General features: G+C 44.6%; 1 protein-coding gene across 1 annotated transcript in view; it reads right to left on the minus strand.

Moving 5' to 3' along the window:
* Window positions 1-7,175, minus strand: part of LOC112227615 (somatomedin-B and thrombospondin type-1 domain-containing protein) — a 13,963-nt gene extending 6,788 nt beyond the window's left edge. Inside the window, exons 1-4 of the mRNA XM_024392407.2 lie at window positions 6,457-7,175; window positions 2,164-2,239; window positions 1,870-1,988; window positions 1,547-1,625 (exon numbers count right to left, since the gene is read on the minus strand). Of these exons, the coding sequence (XP_024248175.1) occupies window positions 1,547-1,625; window positions 1,870-1,988; window positions 2,164-2,239; window positions 6,457-6,679 (497 nt within the window). The 5' untranslated portion in view covers window positions 6,680-7,175. The remainder of the gene's footprint in view (window positions 1-1,546; window positions 1,626-1,869; window positions 1,989-2,163; window positions 2,240-6,456) is intronic.
* Window positions 7,176-18,085: the final 10,910 nt, after the last annotated feature.

Consider the following 18,085-nt stretch of genomic DNA (forward strand, 5'->3'; position numbering starts at 1 on the left):
TGGCACTGTGATATACTGCATCCAGTTTGCTGAGTAGAGTGTTCAAAGCCATTTTGTAGATGACATCGCCGAAGTCGAGGATTGGTAGGATAGTCAGTTTTACTAGGGTAAGCTTCGGCGTGAGTGAAGGAGGCTTTGTTGCGGAATAGAAAGCCGACTCTTGATTTGATTTTTGATTGGAGGTGTTTGATATGAGTCTGGAAGGAGAGTTTGCAGTCTAGCCAGACACCTAGGTACTTATAGATGTCCACATATTCAAGGTCGGAACCATCCAGGGTGGTGATGCTAGTCGGGCATGCGGGTGCAGGCAGCGATCGGTTGAAAAGCATGCATTTGGTTTTACTAGCGTTTAAGAGGAGTTGGAGGCCACGGAAGGAGTGTTGTATGGCATTGAAGCTTGTTTGGAGGTTAGATAGCACAGTGTCCAATGACGGGCCGAAAGTATATAGAATGGTGTCGTCTGCGTAGAGGTGGATCAGGGAATCGCCCGCAGCAAGAGCAACATCATTGATATACACAGAGAAAAGAGTCGGCCCGAGAATTGAACCCTGTGGTACCCCCATAGAGACTGCCAGAGGACCGGACAGCATGCCCTCCGATTTGACACACTGAACTCTGTTTTGATGAATGTTTTGGAATATTATTATTCTCTACAGGCTTCCTTCTTTTCACTCTGTCAATTATGTTAGTATTGTGGAGTAACTACAATGTTGTTGATCCATCCTCAGTGTTCTCCTATCACAGCCGATAAACTCCAACCTGTTTTACAGTCACCAGTGGTTTCTGGTGAAATCCCTGAGCGGTTTCCTTCCTTTCCCAGCAACTGAGTTAGAAAGGACGCCTGTATCTTTGTAGTGACTGGGTGTATTGAAGCACCATCCAAAGTGTATTTATTAACTTCACCATGCTCAAAGGGATATTTAATGTCTGTTTTTTAGTTTTTACCCATCTACCAATAGGTGCCCTTCTTTGCAAGGCATTGGAAAACCTCCCTGGTCTTTGTGGTTGAATCTGTGTTTGTAATTCACTGATCGACTGAGGGACCTTACAGATAATTATATGTGTGGGGTACAGAGATGAGGGAGTCATTCAGAAATCATGTTAAACAATATTATTGCACACAGAGTGAGTCGTATCTTTATATGTAACTTGTTAGAGCACGTTGTTACTCCAGAACTTATTTAGGTTTGCCACAACAAAGGAGTTGAATATTTATCGACTCTAAACATTTTAAGCTTTTCATTTTTAATTCATTTGTAAAAATGTCAAACGTTATAGAGTATTGTGTGTAGGTCGGTGGACCCCCCCAAAAAAATCTAGAATTTTATCCATTTTAAATTCAGGCTGTAACAACAAAATGTGGGGAAAGGTCAAGGGGGGTGAAACACTTCTGATGGCACTGTGTACAGGATCCTTGAATCGGATTCGTCCCCTTCCCTATGTGAGTAGACGGGTGTAAAAGAGCATTGTACAACTCGCTATAAGCCTTCATAACTGTTCATTTCTCCTTAAGAACAGTCATAAAACATGCATAAATGTAGCATACCCAGGGTACAGAGGTGCTCCGTAGATGTCAGGCTTTGTTCTTCCTTTACCAAACTCCCTGGTGGTGATGAAAGCTGGACCTGGAGAGGGACAAACACAGTCCCCTGGTTATAACCAGGACCTGGAGAGAGACCAACACAGTCCCCTGGTTATAACCAGGACCTGGAGAAAGACCAACACAGTCCCCGGGTTAAAACCAGGACCTGGAGAGAGACCAACACAGTCCCCAGGCTATAACCAGGACCTGGAGAAAGACAAACACAGTCCCCAGGTTAAAACCATGCAACAGTGTGACTCAGTTGGTTTAGTTTAATGTGTGTGTACCTGTGTTCTGAGTGCAAATCTCTCCATGATTTGACTGGTAGTCCATGCAGCCAGCCTGCTCCTCCAGACTGGGACATGGATCTGCACTGTTCCTGGGCTCCTGCTCAATGTGGCGCTGCCTACAATCCATTGATGGTTCATAGATTATTGGGTTTTAAAGCATTTTAAAAGTACAAATAAATCAATCCCAGAAGATAACACGAGTGTTAGCCACTAATTGGTCTTTTGACAAATCAGATATATTCCCACTAATTGGGCTGTCAACAGGACTAATAAATAACACACAGGGCTCACCGGACCCTCCTGGACCGCTGGCAGGGCTGGGCACAACCACTCCAGTGACTCCAGTCAGTCACCACACACGACTGGGCTGGACGAGAGACAACAGTGTAATTATTTGCATTGAGTATCAAAGCTTAATGCTTCATTGATGGCACATTCGTAGCATTGCTACATAACACTGTCTTTGACACACATGCATCTTTAATGGAACATTCAGGGAATCATTACCTAATATTCATACACTTGCCATGTCCTTCACTCCTGATTGGTGGATGTACTTGCTTTTGTTCCAGCCTAGGATGAACGCACCTACCAAATCATCAAGGCTTTGATTAGCTGAATCAAATTAGTTAGCGCTGGGTTGGAACTAAAGCCTGCACGCCCTGTGAGTCCTCAGTACCAGGAGTGAAAACCCCTGAGGTGATGTTAGTTTGACGACTGAAGTTCTGTGACATTTTAAGCCTTCCCTGTAAGACTGAAGACGGAACAAGTCAAGAGTGTGTACAGTTCGCTCAGCTGACTGCTCAATAGTCACCCTATTCCCTATAAAGTGCACTCATTTTGACCAGAACCCTATGGCACCCTATTCCCTATATAGTGCACTAATTTTGACCAGAGCCCTATGGCACCCTATTTCCTATAAAGTGCACTAATTTTGACCAGAGCCCTATGGCATCCTATTCCCTATATAGTGCACTACTTTAGACCAGAGCCCTACAAGAATAGGGTGCCATTTGGGACACACTCTTGGATTTGAAGGATTAGTGTTTCTGTACAGCGTTGAGTGATCTGAATGAAAACTGTAAAGCTGAATGAATTGGATCCAGTCACTGACCCATTTAATCCTGTTGTTCTCTTTTCAATGCTCTCCACACGCTCTCTGAGTACCTGGTCTTTGATGTGTCAGGTATTAGGTACACTCTGCTTGGCTAACTCCTACAGTAATTACCACAGAGATCCTATTCAATTCTGGATGTAGTACACTACATTGTAAATAAGGTGCTATCCGGGACACAGATAATGATTAATAGAAGTGCATTCCTGACATATTTGTCCATAATTCCATCCTGTCCGCACATTCATACAAAGTAAATGAGTTACGATTGAAACTAGACAGCATAGTTGATATCAGATCAGTCATAGTCCCTAACCATAGAGATCAGAGTCCATTACTAGAGTGGCTATGATGTCATAAACCCTTAAAGCTCCAGAGAGGTTTGAAAACGGCAGCCATCTTGGTCAGGGAGAAGTCCAAACCAGTCTAATTGGAATGAATGGCAGAAGAGGCTTAATTCTGATTTTACTTATGCAGGAAATTCAAAATAAGAAATGTGATGTCAGAAATTGATGAATAGAAGTTTTGTCAACTTAAAATAATGTCATATAATTATAACTGCAGTTTATATGGGTTTTATACACATTATCTGTATAAATACCCTCTAAAATATACCACTGAATACGGAAGCTTACATACGCTTAGGACGGTGTCATTAAAACCTGTTTTTCAACCACTCCACAAATGTCTTGTTTACAAACTATAGTTTTGGCAAGTTGGTTAGGACATCTACTTTGTGCATGACACAAGTCATTTTTCCAACAATTGTTTACAGACAGATTATTTCACTTATAAATCACTGTATCACAATTCCAGTGGGTCAGACGTTTACATACACTAAGTTGACTGTGCCTTTAAACAGCTTGGAAAATTCCAGAAATTATGTCATGGCTTTAGACGCTTCTGATAGGCTAATTGACATCATTTGAGTCAATTGGAGGTACACCTGTAGATGTATGTCAAGGCCTACCTTCAAACTCAGTGCCTATTTGCTTGACATCATGGGAAAATCAAAAGAAATCAGCCAAAACCTCAGAAAAAAGATTATAGACCTCCACAAGTCTGGTTCATCCTTGGGAGCAATTACCAAATGCCTGAAGGAACCACGTTCATCTGTACAAACAATAGTACGCAAGTATAAACACCATGGGACCACGCAGCCGTCATACCGCTCAGGAAGGAGACGCGTTCTGTCTCCTAGAGATGAATGTACTTTGGTGCGAAAAGTGAAAATAAATCCCAGAACAACAGCAAAGAACCTTGTGAAGATGCTGGAGGAAACAGGTACAAAAGTATCTATATCCACAGTAAAACGAGTCCCTTATCGACGTAACCTGAAAGGCCACTCAGCAAGGAAGAAGCCACAGCTCCAACATATGTAGATTTGCTGGAAATTTGCTTCAAAACTGTCACAATTTTCTCTCATCTCAATGAAGAATTGTGGAGAATTGCAGAAAATCAGCTTTACAACAGCAACTTTCTCACTACGCCGCAAAGATACCGTTCTGGCTGATAGACTGTGTTAGAGTTCACACTTCCTCTTCCAATGACCTGTGGGGACTGAAAGGTCAACATAATAGAACTGTCGACCAAATCTATTCATGTTAAAAGGTTAATTACTTCAGCTTGCCATTGCCGGTTTGCGGTGGTCCCTGGGCAAGAAAAGTTTGAAAATCCCTGGGTTAGAGGACAGAGGTAAAGCGTAAAACACTCGACTGGTAAAATTAGATAAGGGTTTAAATCCCACTGTTAAGAAAACACTATGCACCCATTGTTTCTCTGGCCAGATACTGTAGAATGCACCCATTGTTTCTCTGGCCAGATACTGTAGAATGCACCCATTGTTTCTCTGGCCAGATACTGTAGAATGCACCCATTGTTTCTCTGGCCAGATACTGTAGAGTGCACCCATTGTTTCTCTGGCCAGATACTGTAGAATGCACCCATTGTTTCTCTGGCCAGATACTGTAGAATGCACCCATTGTTTCTCTGACCAGATACTGTAGAATGCACCCATTGTTTCTCTGGCCAGATACTGTAGAATGCACCCATTGTTTCTCTGACCAGATACTGTAGAATGCATCCATTGTTTCCCTGACCAGATACTGTAGAATGCACCCATTGTTTCCCTGACCAGATACTGTAGAATGCATCCATTGTTTCTCTGGCCAGATACTGTAGAATGCACCCATTGTTTCTCTGACCAGATACTGTAGAATGCACCCATTGTTTCTCTGGCCAGATACTGTAGAATGCATCCATTGTTTCTCTGGCCAGATACTGTAGAATGCATCCATTGTTTCTCTGGCCAGATACTGTAGAATGCACCCATTGTTTCTCTGGCCAGATACATTGTTTCTCTAGAATGCATCCATTGTTTCTCTGGCCAGATACTGTAGAATGCACCCATTGTTTCTCTGACCAGATACTGTAGAATGCACCCATTGTTTCTCTGGCCAGATACTGTAGAATGCATCCATTGTTTCTCTGGCCAGATACTGTAGAATGCACCCATTGTTTCTCTGGCCAGATACTGTAGAATGCACCCATTGTTTCTCTGGCCAGATACTGTAGAATGCATCCATTGTTTCTCTGGCCAGATACTGTAGAATGAATGCACCCATCCATTGTTTCTCTGGCCAGATACTGTAGAATGCACCCATTGTTTCTCTGACCAGATACTGACCAGATAGAATGCACCCATTGTTTCTCTGGCCAGATACTGTAGAATGCATCCATTGTTTCTCTGGCCAGATACTGTAGAATGCACCCATTGTTTCTCTGGCCAGATACTGTAGAATGCACCCATTGTTTCTCTGACCAGATACTGTAGAATGCATCCATTGTTTCTCTGGCCAGATACTGTAGAATGCATCCATTGTTTCTCTGGCCAGATACTGTAGAATGCATCCATTGTTTCTCTGGCCAGATACTGTAGAATGCACCCATTGTTTCTCTGGCCAGATACTGTAGAATGCACCCATTGTTTCTCTGGCCAGATACTGTAGAATGCATCCAAAATGGCAATATTTTCCATATACTATATGGTTCACTACTTCAAATGGAATCCAAGGGGTATGAATACTTCACTGTATATACCATTTCCAGTCTTTCATAATAACATAGACTGCCCACGATTCTCCATCATCATTACACCATTGTGGCTCCAGGTAGCCTAGTGGTTGGAGTGTTGGGCCAGTAACCGAAAGGTTTGCGAGATCGAATCTCCGAGCACGACAAGGTAAAAGTCTGTCATTCTGCCCCCTGAACAAGGTAGTTAAACCCACTGTTCTCTGGTAGGCCTTCATTGTAAATAAATATTTGTTCTTAACTGACTTGCCTAGTTAAACAAACGTCACATATAGTGCTATAGACCCTGGTCAAAAGTAGTGCACTACATAAGGAATAGGGCAACATTTGGGGCAATTCATGACAGCCGTGACTGTAGAGACTCCACCCATCCTCCTTACCTGGGCACTCGTTGGGGTAGTCATAGCAACAGTCTTTGGTCCTGAGGCAGCCCTCGTCGCAGTAGCAGGTGCCGAACACACGGTCCATCCGCCAGTCTGCCGTTGCACAGGTGATGTCTGAACCCCGGCAGCACTTCCCAGCACACCCTCCTTCCACCCCAACGTGGTACGGTCCCAGCACGGCAGCTACCAGCACTAACACATAATCCACGGCTGACGCCATCGTCACGGACAAAAATACAAGGGAGGGGGGGCCAAGTTGGGACCACCAAGGATTCCACAAGAGGCTGAAATAGTCTCTCCAAAATTACAATGTGTGTGTGTCGTCTCCGCGTCTAGAGTCTCTCTGTGTGAGTGTGTGTGTGTCTTCTACTCTAGTGTGTTTTCAGATCTCCCATACTGTCAGAGTAAGAAGGACAGGGACAATCTTCAATCAAGCAGCACACAGTAGACATACTCCCTACCCCAGCTCAGATTAACTACAACACTTCTCCGACCACTGCTCTGCTGCTGGAGCCCTCGTGACCTGAAATTCCTGCGTCCACACAGCCCTTCTGTTTACCAGCAGGTTGAGCTGAAGAAAAGCGTCATTCCACAAACACAGCTCAGCTCCACAGTTCACACACAGATCAGTCACTCAGTCAGTGTGTCTGTCTAGTGTTTCCACCCTGACTGCTTATAGACTAACCACACACCAAACCTGAGATTCTCTCTCTCACTCTCTCTCTCTCTCCCACTGAGTTGCGCTCTCTCTCTCTCTCTCTCTCTCTCTCTCCCACTGTGTTCCTCCCTCTCTCTCTCTCTCTCTCTCTCTCTCCCACTGAGTTCCTCCCTCTCTCTCTCTCCCACTGTGTCCTCCCTCCCTCTCTCTCTCTCTCTCTCTCTCTCTCTCTCTCCCACTGTGTTCCTCCACTGTGTTCCTCCCTCTCTCTCTCTCTCTCTCTCTCTCTCCCACTGAGTTCCTCCCTCTCTCTCTCTCCCAGTGTTCCTCCCTCCCTCCCTCTCTCTCTCTCTCTCTCTCTCTCTCTCTCTCTCTCTCTCTCTCTCCCACTGTTCCTCCCTCTCTCTCTCTCTCTCACCCACTGAGTTCCTCCCTTTCTCACCTACTGAGTTCCTCCCTTTCTCACCTACAGAGTTCCTCCCTTTCTCACCTACTGAGTTCCTCCCTTTCTCACCTACTGAGTTCCTCCCTTTCTCACCCACTGAGTTCCTCCCTTTCTCACCCACTGAGTTCCTCCCTTTCTCACCCACTGAGTTTCTCTCTCTCTCTCTCTCTCAATTCAATGGGCTTTATTGGCATGAGAAACATATGTTAACATTGCCAAAGCAAGTGAAATAGAAAATAAAAAATGAACAGTAAACATTACACTCAGAAGTTCCAAAGGAATAAACACATTTCAAATATCATATTCTGTCTATATACAGTGTTGTAAAGATGTACAAATGGTTAAACTACACAAGGGAAAATAAGTAACCATAAATATGGGTTGTATTTACAATGGTGTTTGTTCTTCACTGGTTGACCTTCTTTATGGCAACAGGTCAAATCTTGCTGCTGTGATGGCACACTGTGGAATTTCACCCAGTAGATATGGGAGTTTATCAAAATTGGATTTGTCTTCAAATTCTTTGTGTGTCTGTGTAATCTGAGGGAAATATGTCTCTCTAATATGGTAACACATTTGGCAGGAGGTTAGGAAGTGCAGCTCAGTTTCCACCTCATTTTGTGGGCAGTGTGCACACAGCCTGTCTTCTCTTGAGAGCCATGTCTGCCTTCAGCGGCTTTTCTCAATAGCAAGGCTATGCTCACTGAGTCCGTACATAGTCAAAGAGTTCCTTAATTTTGGGCCAGTCACAATGGTCAGGTATTCTGCCACTGTGTACTCTCTGTTTGGGGACAAATAGCATTCTAGTTTGCTCTGTTTTTTTGTTTATCCTTGTGCTGCTGTCCTGGGGCTCTGAGGGGTGTGTTTGTGTTTGTGAACAGAGCCCCAGGACCAGCTTGTTTAGGGGACTCTTCTCCAGGTTCATCTCTCTGTAGGTGATGGCTCTGTAGGGTGTGTTTGTGTTTGTGAACAGAGCCCCAGGACCAGCTTGCTTAGGGGACTCTTCTCCAGGTTCATCTCTCTGTAGGGTGTGTTTGTGTTTGTGAACAGAGCTCCAGGACCAGCTTGCTTAGGGGACTCTTCTCCAGGTTCATCTCTCTGTAGGGTGTGTTTGTGTTTGTGAACAGAGCCCCAGGACCAGCTTGCTTAGGGGACTCTTCTCCAGGTTCATCTCTCTGTAGGTGATGGCTTTGTTGTGGAAGGTTTGGGAATCGCTTCCTTTTAGGTGGTTTTATAATTTAACGTTTCCTTTCTGGATTTTGATCATTATCGGGTATCTGCCTAATTCTGCTCTGCATTCATTATTTGGTGTTTTACGATGTGCACGGAGGATATTTTGGTGTTTTTTGAATTCTTGGTTGGTGAACGGACCCCAGACCTCACAACCATTAAGGGCAATGAGTTCTATAACTGATTCAAGTATTTTTAGCCAAATCCTAATTGTCGAATTGAAGGCACCAGATCATCAGCAAACAGTAGAAATTTGACTTCAGATTCTGGTGAGGAGGGGTGCTGCAGACTGTTCTAGTTGATATATATGTTGAAGAGGGTGGGGCTTAAGCTGCATCCCTGTCTCAGACCCTCATGCCAAATCGAGTCGAGAGCTTTTTTTTAAATCAAGAAAGCATGAGAAAACTTTGCCTTTGCTTTGGTTTGTTTGTTTGTCCATTAGGGTGTGCAGGGTGAATACATGGTCTGTCGTACGGTCATTTGGTAAAAAGCCAAATTGACATTTGCTCAGTACCTTGTTTTCACTGAGGAAATGTACGAGTCTGATGTTAGAATGGTGGCGGAGGAGATATCTGTCATTTTACGGGCTCTTAACCAGTTTGTTTTTTTGTGTTTTGTGTTATTTGTAAACTATATTGTACATAACGTTCCTGCCACCGTCTCTTATGACCAAAAATAGCTTCTGGATATCAGGACAGCGATTACTCACCTCGTACTGGACGAAGATTTTTTTTCTTTAACGAGTAGGACACAAAGGATTTACTTCAGAACCCGACAAGGCCAAAAATCCCTTAATTCGCATGAGAAATTAGAGAGATATCGGGGACATACACTACCATTCAAAAGTTTGTCCATTAACTTCTTGGATATAGGGGGCGCTCTTTTAATTTATGGATAAAAAAACGTTCCCATTTTAAACAAGATATTTCGTCACGAAAAGATGCTCGACTATGCATATAATTGACAGCTTTGGAAAGAAAACACTGACGTTTCCAAAACTGCAAAGATATTGTCTGTGAGTGCCACAGAACTAATGCTACAGGCAAAACCAAGATGAAACTTCAAACAGGAAGTGAGCCAGATTTGAGGCGCTGTGTTCCAATGTCTCCTTATATGGCTGTGAATGCGCCAGGAACGAGCCTACATTTTCTGTCGTTTCCCCAAGGTGTCTGCAGCATTGTGACGTATTTGTAGGCATACATTTACCAGGTGTCCGCCTGGTGTCCTCCGTCGAAATTGGTGCGTAATCTCCAGCTGCATGTATTTTCCCATGTGATTCAGAGGAGAAACTAAACTGCCACGAATGACTTATCATCGAATAGATATGTGAAAACACCTTGAGGATTGATTCTAAACAACGTTTGCCATGTTTCTGTCGATATTATGGAGTTAATTTAGAAAAAAGTTTGGCGTTTTGATGACTGAATTTTCGGGGTTTTTTCTCAGCCAAACGTGATGAACAAAACGGAGCGATTTCTCCTACACAAATAATCTTTTTGGAAAACCTGAACATTTGCTATCTAACTGAGAGTCTCCTCATTGAAAACATCCTAAGTTCTTCAAAGGTAAATTGTTTTATTTGAATGCTTTTCTTGTTTTTGTGAAAATGTTGCCTGCTGAATGCTAGGCTTAATGCTATGCTAGCTATCAATACTCTTACACAAATGCTTGTGTAGCTATGGTTGAAAAGCATATTTTGAAAATCTGAGATGACAGTGTTGTTAACAAAAGTCTAAGCTTGAGAGCCAATATATTTATTTCATTTCATTTGCGATTTTCATGAATAGTTAACGTTGCGTTATGCTAATGAGCTTGAGGCTATACTTAAGATCCCGGATACGGGATTACTCGTCGCAACAGGTTAAAATAACATCAAATTGATCAAAAAATACAGTGTAGACATTGTTAATGTTGTAAATTACTATTGTAGCTGAAAACGGCAGATTTTTTATGGAATATCTACATAGGCGTAGAGAGGCCCATTATCAGCAACCATCACTCCTGTGTTCCAACGGCACGCTATGTTAGCTAATCTGTCACGGCTGTTGAAAGGACCAAGGCGCAGCATGGTGAGCGTACATTTTCTTTTATTAATCAAAATGACACCGAACAAAACAAATGACACTACAAAAACAAACTGTGAAGCTTTATGTGCCCTAAACAAAGGCAACTTCCCACAAAGACAGGTGGAAAAAGGGCTACCTATTGCGGGCCCCGGACTGGGCACCCTCGTTGCGGGCCCCGGACTGGACACCCTCGTTGCGGGCCCCGGACTGGGCAACCTCATTGCGGGCCCCGGACTGGGCACCCTCGTTGCGGGCCCCGGACTGGGCAACCTCGTTGCGGGCCCCGGACTGGGCACCCTCGTTGCGGGCCCCGGACTGGGCAACCTCGTTGCGGGCCCCGGACTGGAGGCCGTCTCTGGAAGCTCCGGACTGGAGACTGTCGCTGGAGTGCAAACAGTGGGTCCGTCTCCTCTATACCACCCACCTGGTAGTTTGGTGGATGGGACTACCAGCTCTCTGTAACCTAGAGGGCAACCAGTGGGTCCGTCTCCTCTATACCACCCACCTGGTAGTGTGGTGGATGGGACTACCAGCTCTCTGTAACCTAGAGGACAACCAGTGGGTCCGTCTCCTCTATACCACCCACCTGGTAGTGTGGTGGATGGGACTACCAGCTCTCTGTAACCTAGAGGACAACCAGTGGGTCCATCTCCTCTATACCTCCCACCTGGTAGTTTGGTGGATGGGACTACCAGCTCTCTGTAACCTAGAGGACAACCAGTGGGTCCATCTCCTCTACACCTCCCACCTGGTAGTGTGGTGGATGGGACTACCAGCTCTCTGTAACCTAGAGGGCAACCAGTGGGTCCGTCTTCTCTATACCACCCACCTGGTAGTGTGGTGGATGGGACTACCAGCTCTCTGTAACCTAGAGGACAACCAGTGGATCCATCTCCTCTATACCTCCCACCTGGTAGTTTGGTGGATGGGACTACCAGCTCTCTGTAACCTAGAGGACAACCAGTGGGTCCATCTCCTCTATACCACCCACCTGGTAGTTTGGTGGATGGGACTACCAGCTCTCTGTAACCTAGAGGGCAACCAGTGGGTCCGTCTCCTCTATACCATGTTTCTTGTAGGATGACAATGTCTGTATTTCTGACTTCTTTGATGAAGTCTGGGTTCCTGCTCTTTAGGCCAAAGGCAGATGGCCTCAGACCTTGTATATTCCAGGGTGAGATAGTAAAAGCTTTGTGTTCCATGGTGTCTCGTGTTGTTTTTGTGTGGTTTACGCCCGGACCTCTCTCTCTCTTTGTCTTACTTTCCCTGTCTTTGTTTCTCTAGTTTCTCTCAAAGAGAGAGAGAGAGAGAGAGAGAGCTCAAGGTGGAGAGCTGTTGGGTGTGCTTCCCCCTTGTCTCTCTCTCTTTCCCTTTCTCTTTCTCTCTCTGTCTCTCTTTTTCTACCCTGTGCCATCCCAGTGTCTCAGCCAGTGTAATAACAGTCATGCCCAGCCGGTCTCAGCTCCGTATCCAGGAGCCTCAGGGGCAGAAGCAGGAATGTGAATGATTGGCTGGAGTCCAGGCCTAAATGCCTAGGGGGCTAGAGTACAGGGTCTGCGTCTGAAATGGCACCCTGTGTGGTTTACCTGTTAACGTTAAGTTATCTATACAGTCACAGTTTGACATCCACATATCCACAGTAGTCTTGACATGTCAAATCAAATTGTATTTGTCACAAGCCCCGAATACAAATAGGTGTAAACTTTACAGTGAAATGCTTCATTTACAAGCCCTTAACCAACAATGACGTTTTAAGGGAAAAAAAGTGTCGATAAAGTATTTACTAAAATCAACTTAAGTAACAAACAATGCAAATAGCCACTTGATTAGCTGTTCAGGAGTCTTATGGGTTGGGTGTAGAAAATGTTAAGAAGTCTTTGACCTCTTGCCGTGCGGTAGTAGAGAGAACAGTCTATGACTGGGGGTGGCTGGAGTCTCGGGCAATTTTTAGGGCCTTCCTTTGACACCGCCTGGTATAGAAGTCCTGGATGGTAGGAAGCTTGGCCCTGGCAATGTACTGGGCCATACGCATTACCCTCTGTAGTGCCTTGCGGTCAGAGGCCAAGCAGTTGCCCTACCAGGCAGTGATGCAACCGGTCAACCGGTTTTACTATGCTCTCGATGGTGCAGCTGTAGAACTTTTTAAGGATCTGAGGACCCATACCAAATCTTTTCAGTCTCCTGAGGGGGAATAGGCTTTGTCGTGCCCTCTTCACGACTGTCTTGGTGTGCTTCGACCATGTTAGTTTGTTGGTGATGTGGACACCAAGGAACTTGAAGTTCCCAACCTGCTCCACTACAGCCCCGTCGATGAGAATGGGGGCGTGCTCCGTCCTCCTTTTCCTGTAGTCCACAATCATCTCCTTTGTCTTGACATGTAGTCTTGGTGAAGAAGTACAAGACAACAGGTTCTATGCTGTTGTCATAGAGAGACACATCGGATCAGGGATAACGATTTTATCTAACTTGGTTTGACTTGAGGATAATTGATTTGCTTGGCTGCGTCCCAAATGGGACACTATTCCCTTACATGTGCTAATTTTCGACTCTTCCACCCTTATGTTATACTAGGGAAAGTGTGTTTCCATATCTAGGGCTGACGGTGAAGACTTGTGAAGAGCAGAAACAACAACCTCTGCATAATCAAGACAGTTGCTGTGTGAGAAGGTGTTAAAGTTCACAGTTAGCCATTGTTATTGAAGTGCCAGCTGCCCCAAGTGAGAGGCAGGGCCTCCGGAGCCATGGCCCAGTGAGACACGAGTGGCGGCCCCGCCTAGATGGTAGGAGCCTTTTGAGTAAAACACCTTTGGAACACAGGGCTTTGAGACTCCATTAGATTAGTCATTTCAGGAAAAGAGAGCACAGACATGCTCCCTTTAATGCCAGACACACAGACAGGGTTGGGGAATAACTGTAATAATATTGAAATCAGATTAGATACTTTTTGAAAAGCTAGATGATTACTTCTTAGATTACTTTACATTTCAGAAATGACATTTCCTTTTTGTCTACTTTTAACTATTTTTAAAGGGAAAGTATTCCAAAAGTAACTGGGAGTAATCAGATACCATTGCTGAGTTTAAGTCATCCAAAAATTACATTACTGAATACAATTTTAAACAGGCAACTGGTAACTGTAACAGATTGCATGCTTTACACCGGAGTTGCTTGCTGTTTGGGGTTTTAGGCTGGGTTTCTGTACAACACTTTGAGATATCAGCTGATGTACGAAGGTCTCTATAAATACATTTGATTTGATTACATTTAGAAAGTAACCTACTCAACTCTGCACAGATGCATGCAGCCATACTCTTGGCATTCATCGGCCATGCTCTTGGCATTCATCGGCCATGCTCTTGGCTTTCATCGGCCATACTCTTGGCATTCATCGGCCATGCTCTTGGCTTTCATCGGCCATGCTCTTGGCATTCATCGGCCATGCTCTTGGCATTCATCGGCCATGCTCTTGGCATTCATCGGCCATGCTCTTGGCATTCATCGGCCATACTCTTGGCATTCATCGGCCATATTCTTGGCATTCATCTGCCATACTCTTGGCATTCATCAGCGTTACTCTTGGCATTCATCAGCGTTACTCTTGGCATTCATCAGCCATACTCTTGGCATTCATTAGCCATACTCTTGGCATTCATTAGCCATACTCTTGGCATTCATCAGCCTTACTCTTGGCATTCATCAGCCATACTCTTGGCATTCATCAGCCATACTCTTGGCATTCATCAGCTATACTCCTGATCAGTGGCCATTTTAGCATGTAATTCTTGGTGGGGCAAACTCTCCCCCAAATATTTTGATGCGTGACAGCAAATCCACTACACAACACTAAACAATACATTAATTGCACTATAATGGTGACAAGCGGTGCCCACAAACTGTTTGGTCCTACATAAACCTGTCCCAACAGCAGAGCTTTCTTTTCAGCACCATGGAGTGAATCCTTACCACTGCTACACCTGGCTATCAGCGGAGTCTTGTCTGGCAGCGAAACAGTTCATTCAGCCTCATTTACTGCCTTTTAAAAACATAAATGATATGGCTGACTTGCTTAAACAAATGTGGTTTCTACTGACAATTGAGATGTACAAACTATGGCATAAGGGAACGATGAGTGGAAAAGAGGCTTTCCGTAATTTCGATTAAGGAATGAATTAGCGAACTAATACGGATGTATTCAATGTGTTCAGGACTTTCGAAATGAACTGCGACAGAAAGCAGCCCATGTTCTGAACTTACAGCATTCTCCCTGTACACCAAGTCAGAACCGTAAGATAAATAAAGGGGGCATATAAGCAGACAATGAAAGCTCTTACAATATTCGATGATGACATTTCTCAAAAACAGGCTATAGGCTACATGTGCAACACTGAGTCAGAACAGTAATGTTAGGTGAAATTAAGAGGTGAAAATAGACCAAATTATTTGGGTGAGGCACATGGGCTACTAACAGCTCACTGCATAACATACACTTAGTATTACTTTCTTAGCTACAGTATAAATATCTCCCTGGCATATTAAATAATTTATGCAGCTGCATATAAGACATGTTTGAACTCACCTTGTTGTAATGTGCTCACTGTGAACAGGAAGGTGGCGCGGCGATCCTTCATGGGCAAGTTTTGTCATCAAAGAAAGACAGATTTACAACTCCGAGTTGGATGACCGTTCAAAACGTATTTTTCCAGTCGGAGTTCGTTTATTCACGACTTCCCAGTTGCAATGCAGTTAGCCACCGTCACCGATTCCGTCCAAACCACTCATTGTTGAATTTGTGATTTCCAACTTATAATATTTATGTCCAATGGTCGATGAGCACCGAAACAGTTGATCTATAATTTCTCTTCATTACTTATCTTAATATGACAAGGATTAAAAAGGATTTACCAGTAGATTATCGACTTGATTCATGATGATGACTGCTAGCTAAGATTTTTGAAAGTATGATGTTGACATGATCAGTCCAATCAACGCTACTGTACATATAACGTGATTTGATGTAATTTTATCTGTGGCCAATGACCTTGAGCCTTCTTGGAAGGGCACTACTAATGTAAATCTATGACCCAAAGGGCTTGAATTGTGAAAGTCTACCCTTACTAAGGAATGGTGACGTAGTGTCCCCGTGAGTGACAGAACACTGAGCCAATCACGGCGCAACGCTCCTATTTTCTGCTGGCTTGCCCCACCACCACAGAAAGCACTGAGCGCGGCTGAAACACCTGGATTTTGGAGCTGCCTTCCTTTTTATAGTTGAGGCAAAAATACATCTTCTCTAAACATGTTTGGTTTTGCTATTGGACTGTAAACATGTTTGGTTTTGGTACTGGACTGTAAACATGTTTGGTTTTGCTATTGGACTGTAAACATGTTTGGTTGTGTATATCTCTTGAGCTCAGAGTAAGAGGCTTCATCACACAGTATCTTTGTCACATTATCAGAAAGCCTGTCAAAAGCCTTGATAGTTTACATGAAAGCCAAATAACCTCAGTAACTGTGTACAGTATCAGCCTGCCCATCTAACTCCAAGCCAGTCATGGGGCTCCATTTTGGCTCAGTTTCCCCATGCCTAAGCAGTGATGACGGACAGTGAGTAAAACTGAGAGTGGCTGACTCCATTTTGGCTCAGTTTCCCCATGCCTAAGCAGTGATGACAGGCAGTGAGTAAAACTGAGATTGGCTGACTCCATTTTGGCTCAGTTTCCCCATGCCTAAGCAGTGATGACAGGCAGGGAGTAAAACTGAGAGTGGCTGACTCCATTTTGGCTCAGTTTCCCCATGCCTAACAGTGATGACGGACAGTGAGTAAAACTGAGAGTGGCTGACTCCATTTTGGCTCAGTTTCCCCATGCCTAAGCAGTGATGACGGACAGTGAGTAAAACTGAGAGTGGCTGACTCCATTTTGGCTCAGTTTCCCCATGCCTAAGCAGTGATGACGGACAGTGAGTAAAACTGAGAGTGGCTGACTCCATTTTGGCTCAGTTTCCCCATGCCTAAGCAGTGATGACAGGCAGTGAGTAAAACTGAGAGTGGCTGACTCCATTTGGCTCAGTTTCCCCATGCCTAAGCAGTGATGACGGACAGTGAGTAAAACTGAGAGTGGCTGACTCCATTTTGGCTCAGTTTCCCCATGCCTAAGCAGTGATGACGGACAGTGAGTAAAACTGAGAGTGGCTGACTCCATTTTGGCTCAGTTTCCCCATGCCTAAGCAGTGATGACGGACAGTGAGTAAAACTGAGAGTGGCTGACTCCATTTTGGCTCAGTTTCCCCATGCCTAAGCAGTGATGACGGACAGTGAGTAAAACTGAGAGTGGCTGACTCCATTTTGGCTCAGTTTCCCCATGCCTAAGCAGTGATGACAGGGACAGTGAGTAAAACTGAGAGTGGCTGACTCCATTTTGGCTCGGTTTCCCCATGCCTAAGCAGTGATGACAGGCAGGGAGTAAAACTGAGTGGCTGACTCCATTTTGGCTCAGTTTCCCCATGCCTAAGCAGTGATGACAGGCAGTGAGTAAAACTGAGAGTGGCTGACTCCATTTTGGCTCGGTTTCCCCATGCCTAAGCAGTGATGACAGGCAGGAGTAAAACTGAGTGGCTGACTCCATTTTGGCTCGGTTTCCCCATGCCTAAGCAGTGATGACAGGCAGGGAGTAAAACTGAGTGGCTGACTCCATTTTGGCTCAGTTTCCCCATGCCTAAGCAGTGATGACAGGCAGTGAGTAAAACTGAGAGTGGCTGACTCCATTTTGGCTCAGTTTCCCCATGTCTAAGCTGTAATAACAGGCTATTGAGTGAAACTAAGTGACTTTTTTTGAAGACTTGATGCCCATGAGAGGTCAGTGGGACAAAACAGTTGGCATCACCCTGAACATCGAACAGTAATCCTTTGTTGGGTCTACCTTTTCTTTCCGGAGACTCACTGATCTCAATCCAAGGGCAACGTGAAGGACTTGGAAGTTTGGAAAACATTGAACTAGCCGCAGGGCAGAACCATAGGAAGATGATAAAGATGGAGATATGACTGTATTTGTTGGGGCTGTAACTATGGGCTCTCTCCCGCCCTGGTATTGGAACCATCTTCTCTTGTCACACCACGCTGTCATTGGATGCTATTCAGCGATTCGGACTTCAGATTCTACTTCACACTAGGACAATAGAGCAGAGTCCCAAATGGCACCCTATTCCCTACATCGCGCACTACTTTTGACC

Source organism: Oncorhynchus tshawytscha, linkage group LG29, assembly GCF_018296145.1.
Source record: "Oncorhynchus tshawytscha isolate Ot180627B linkage group LG29, Otsh_v2.0, whole genome shotgun sequence".
NCBI classification, from domain to species: Eukaryota; Metazoa; Chordata; class Actinopteri; order Salmoniformes; family Salmonidae; genus Oncorhynchus; species Oncorhynchus tshawytscha.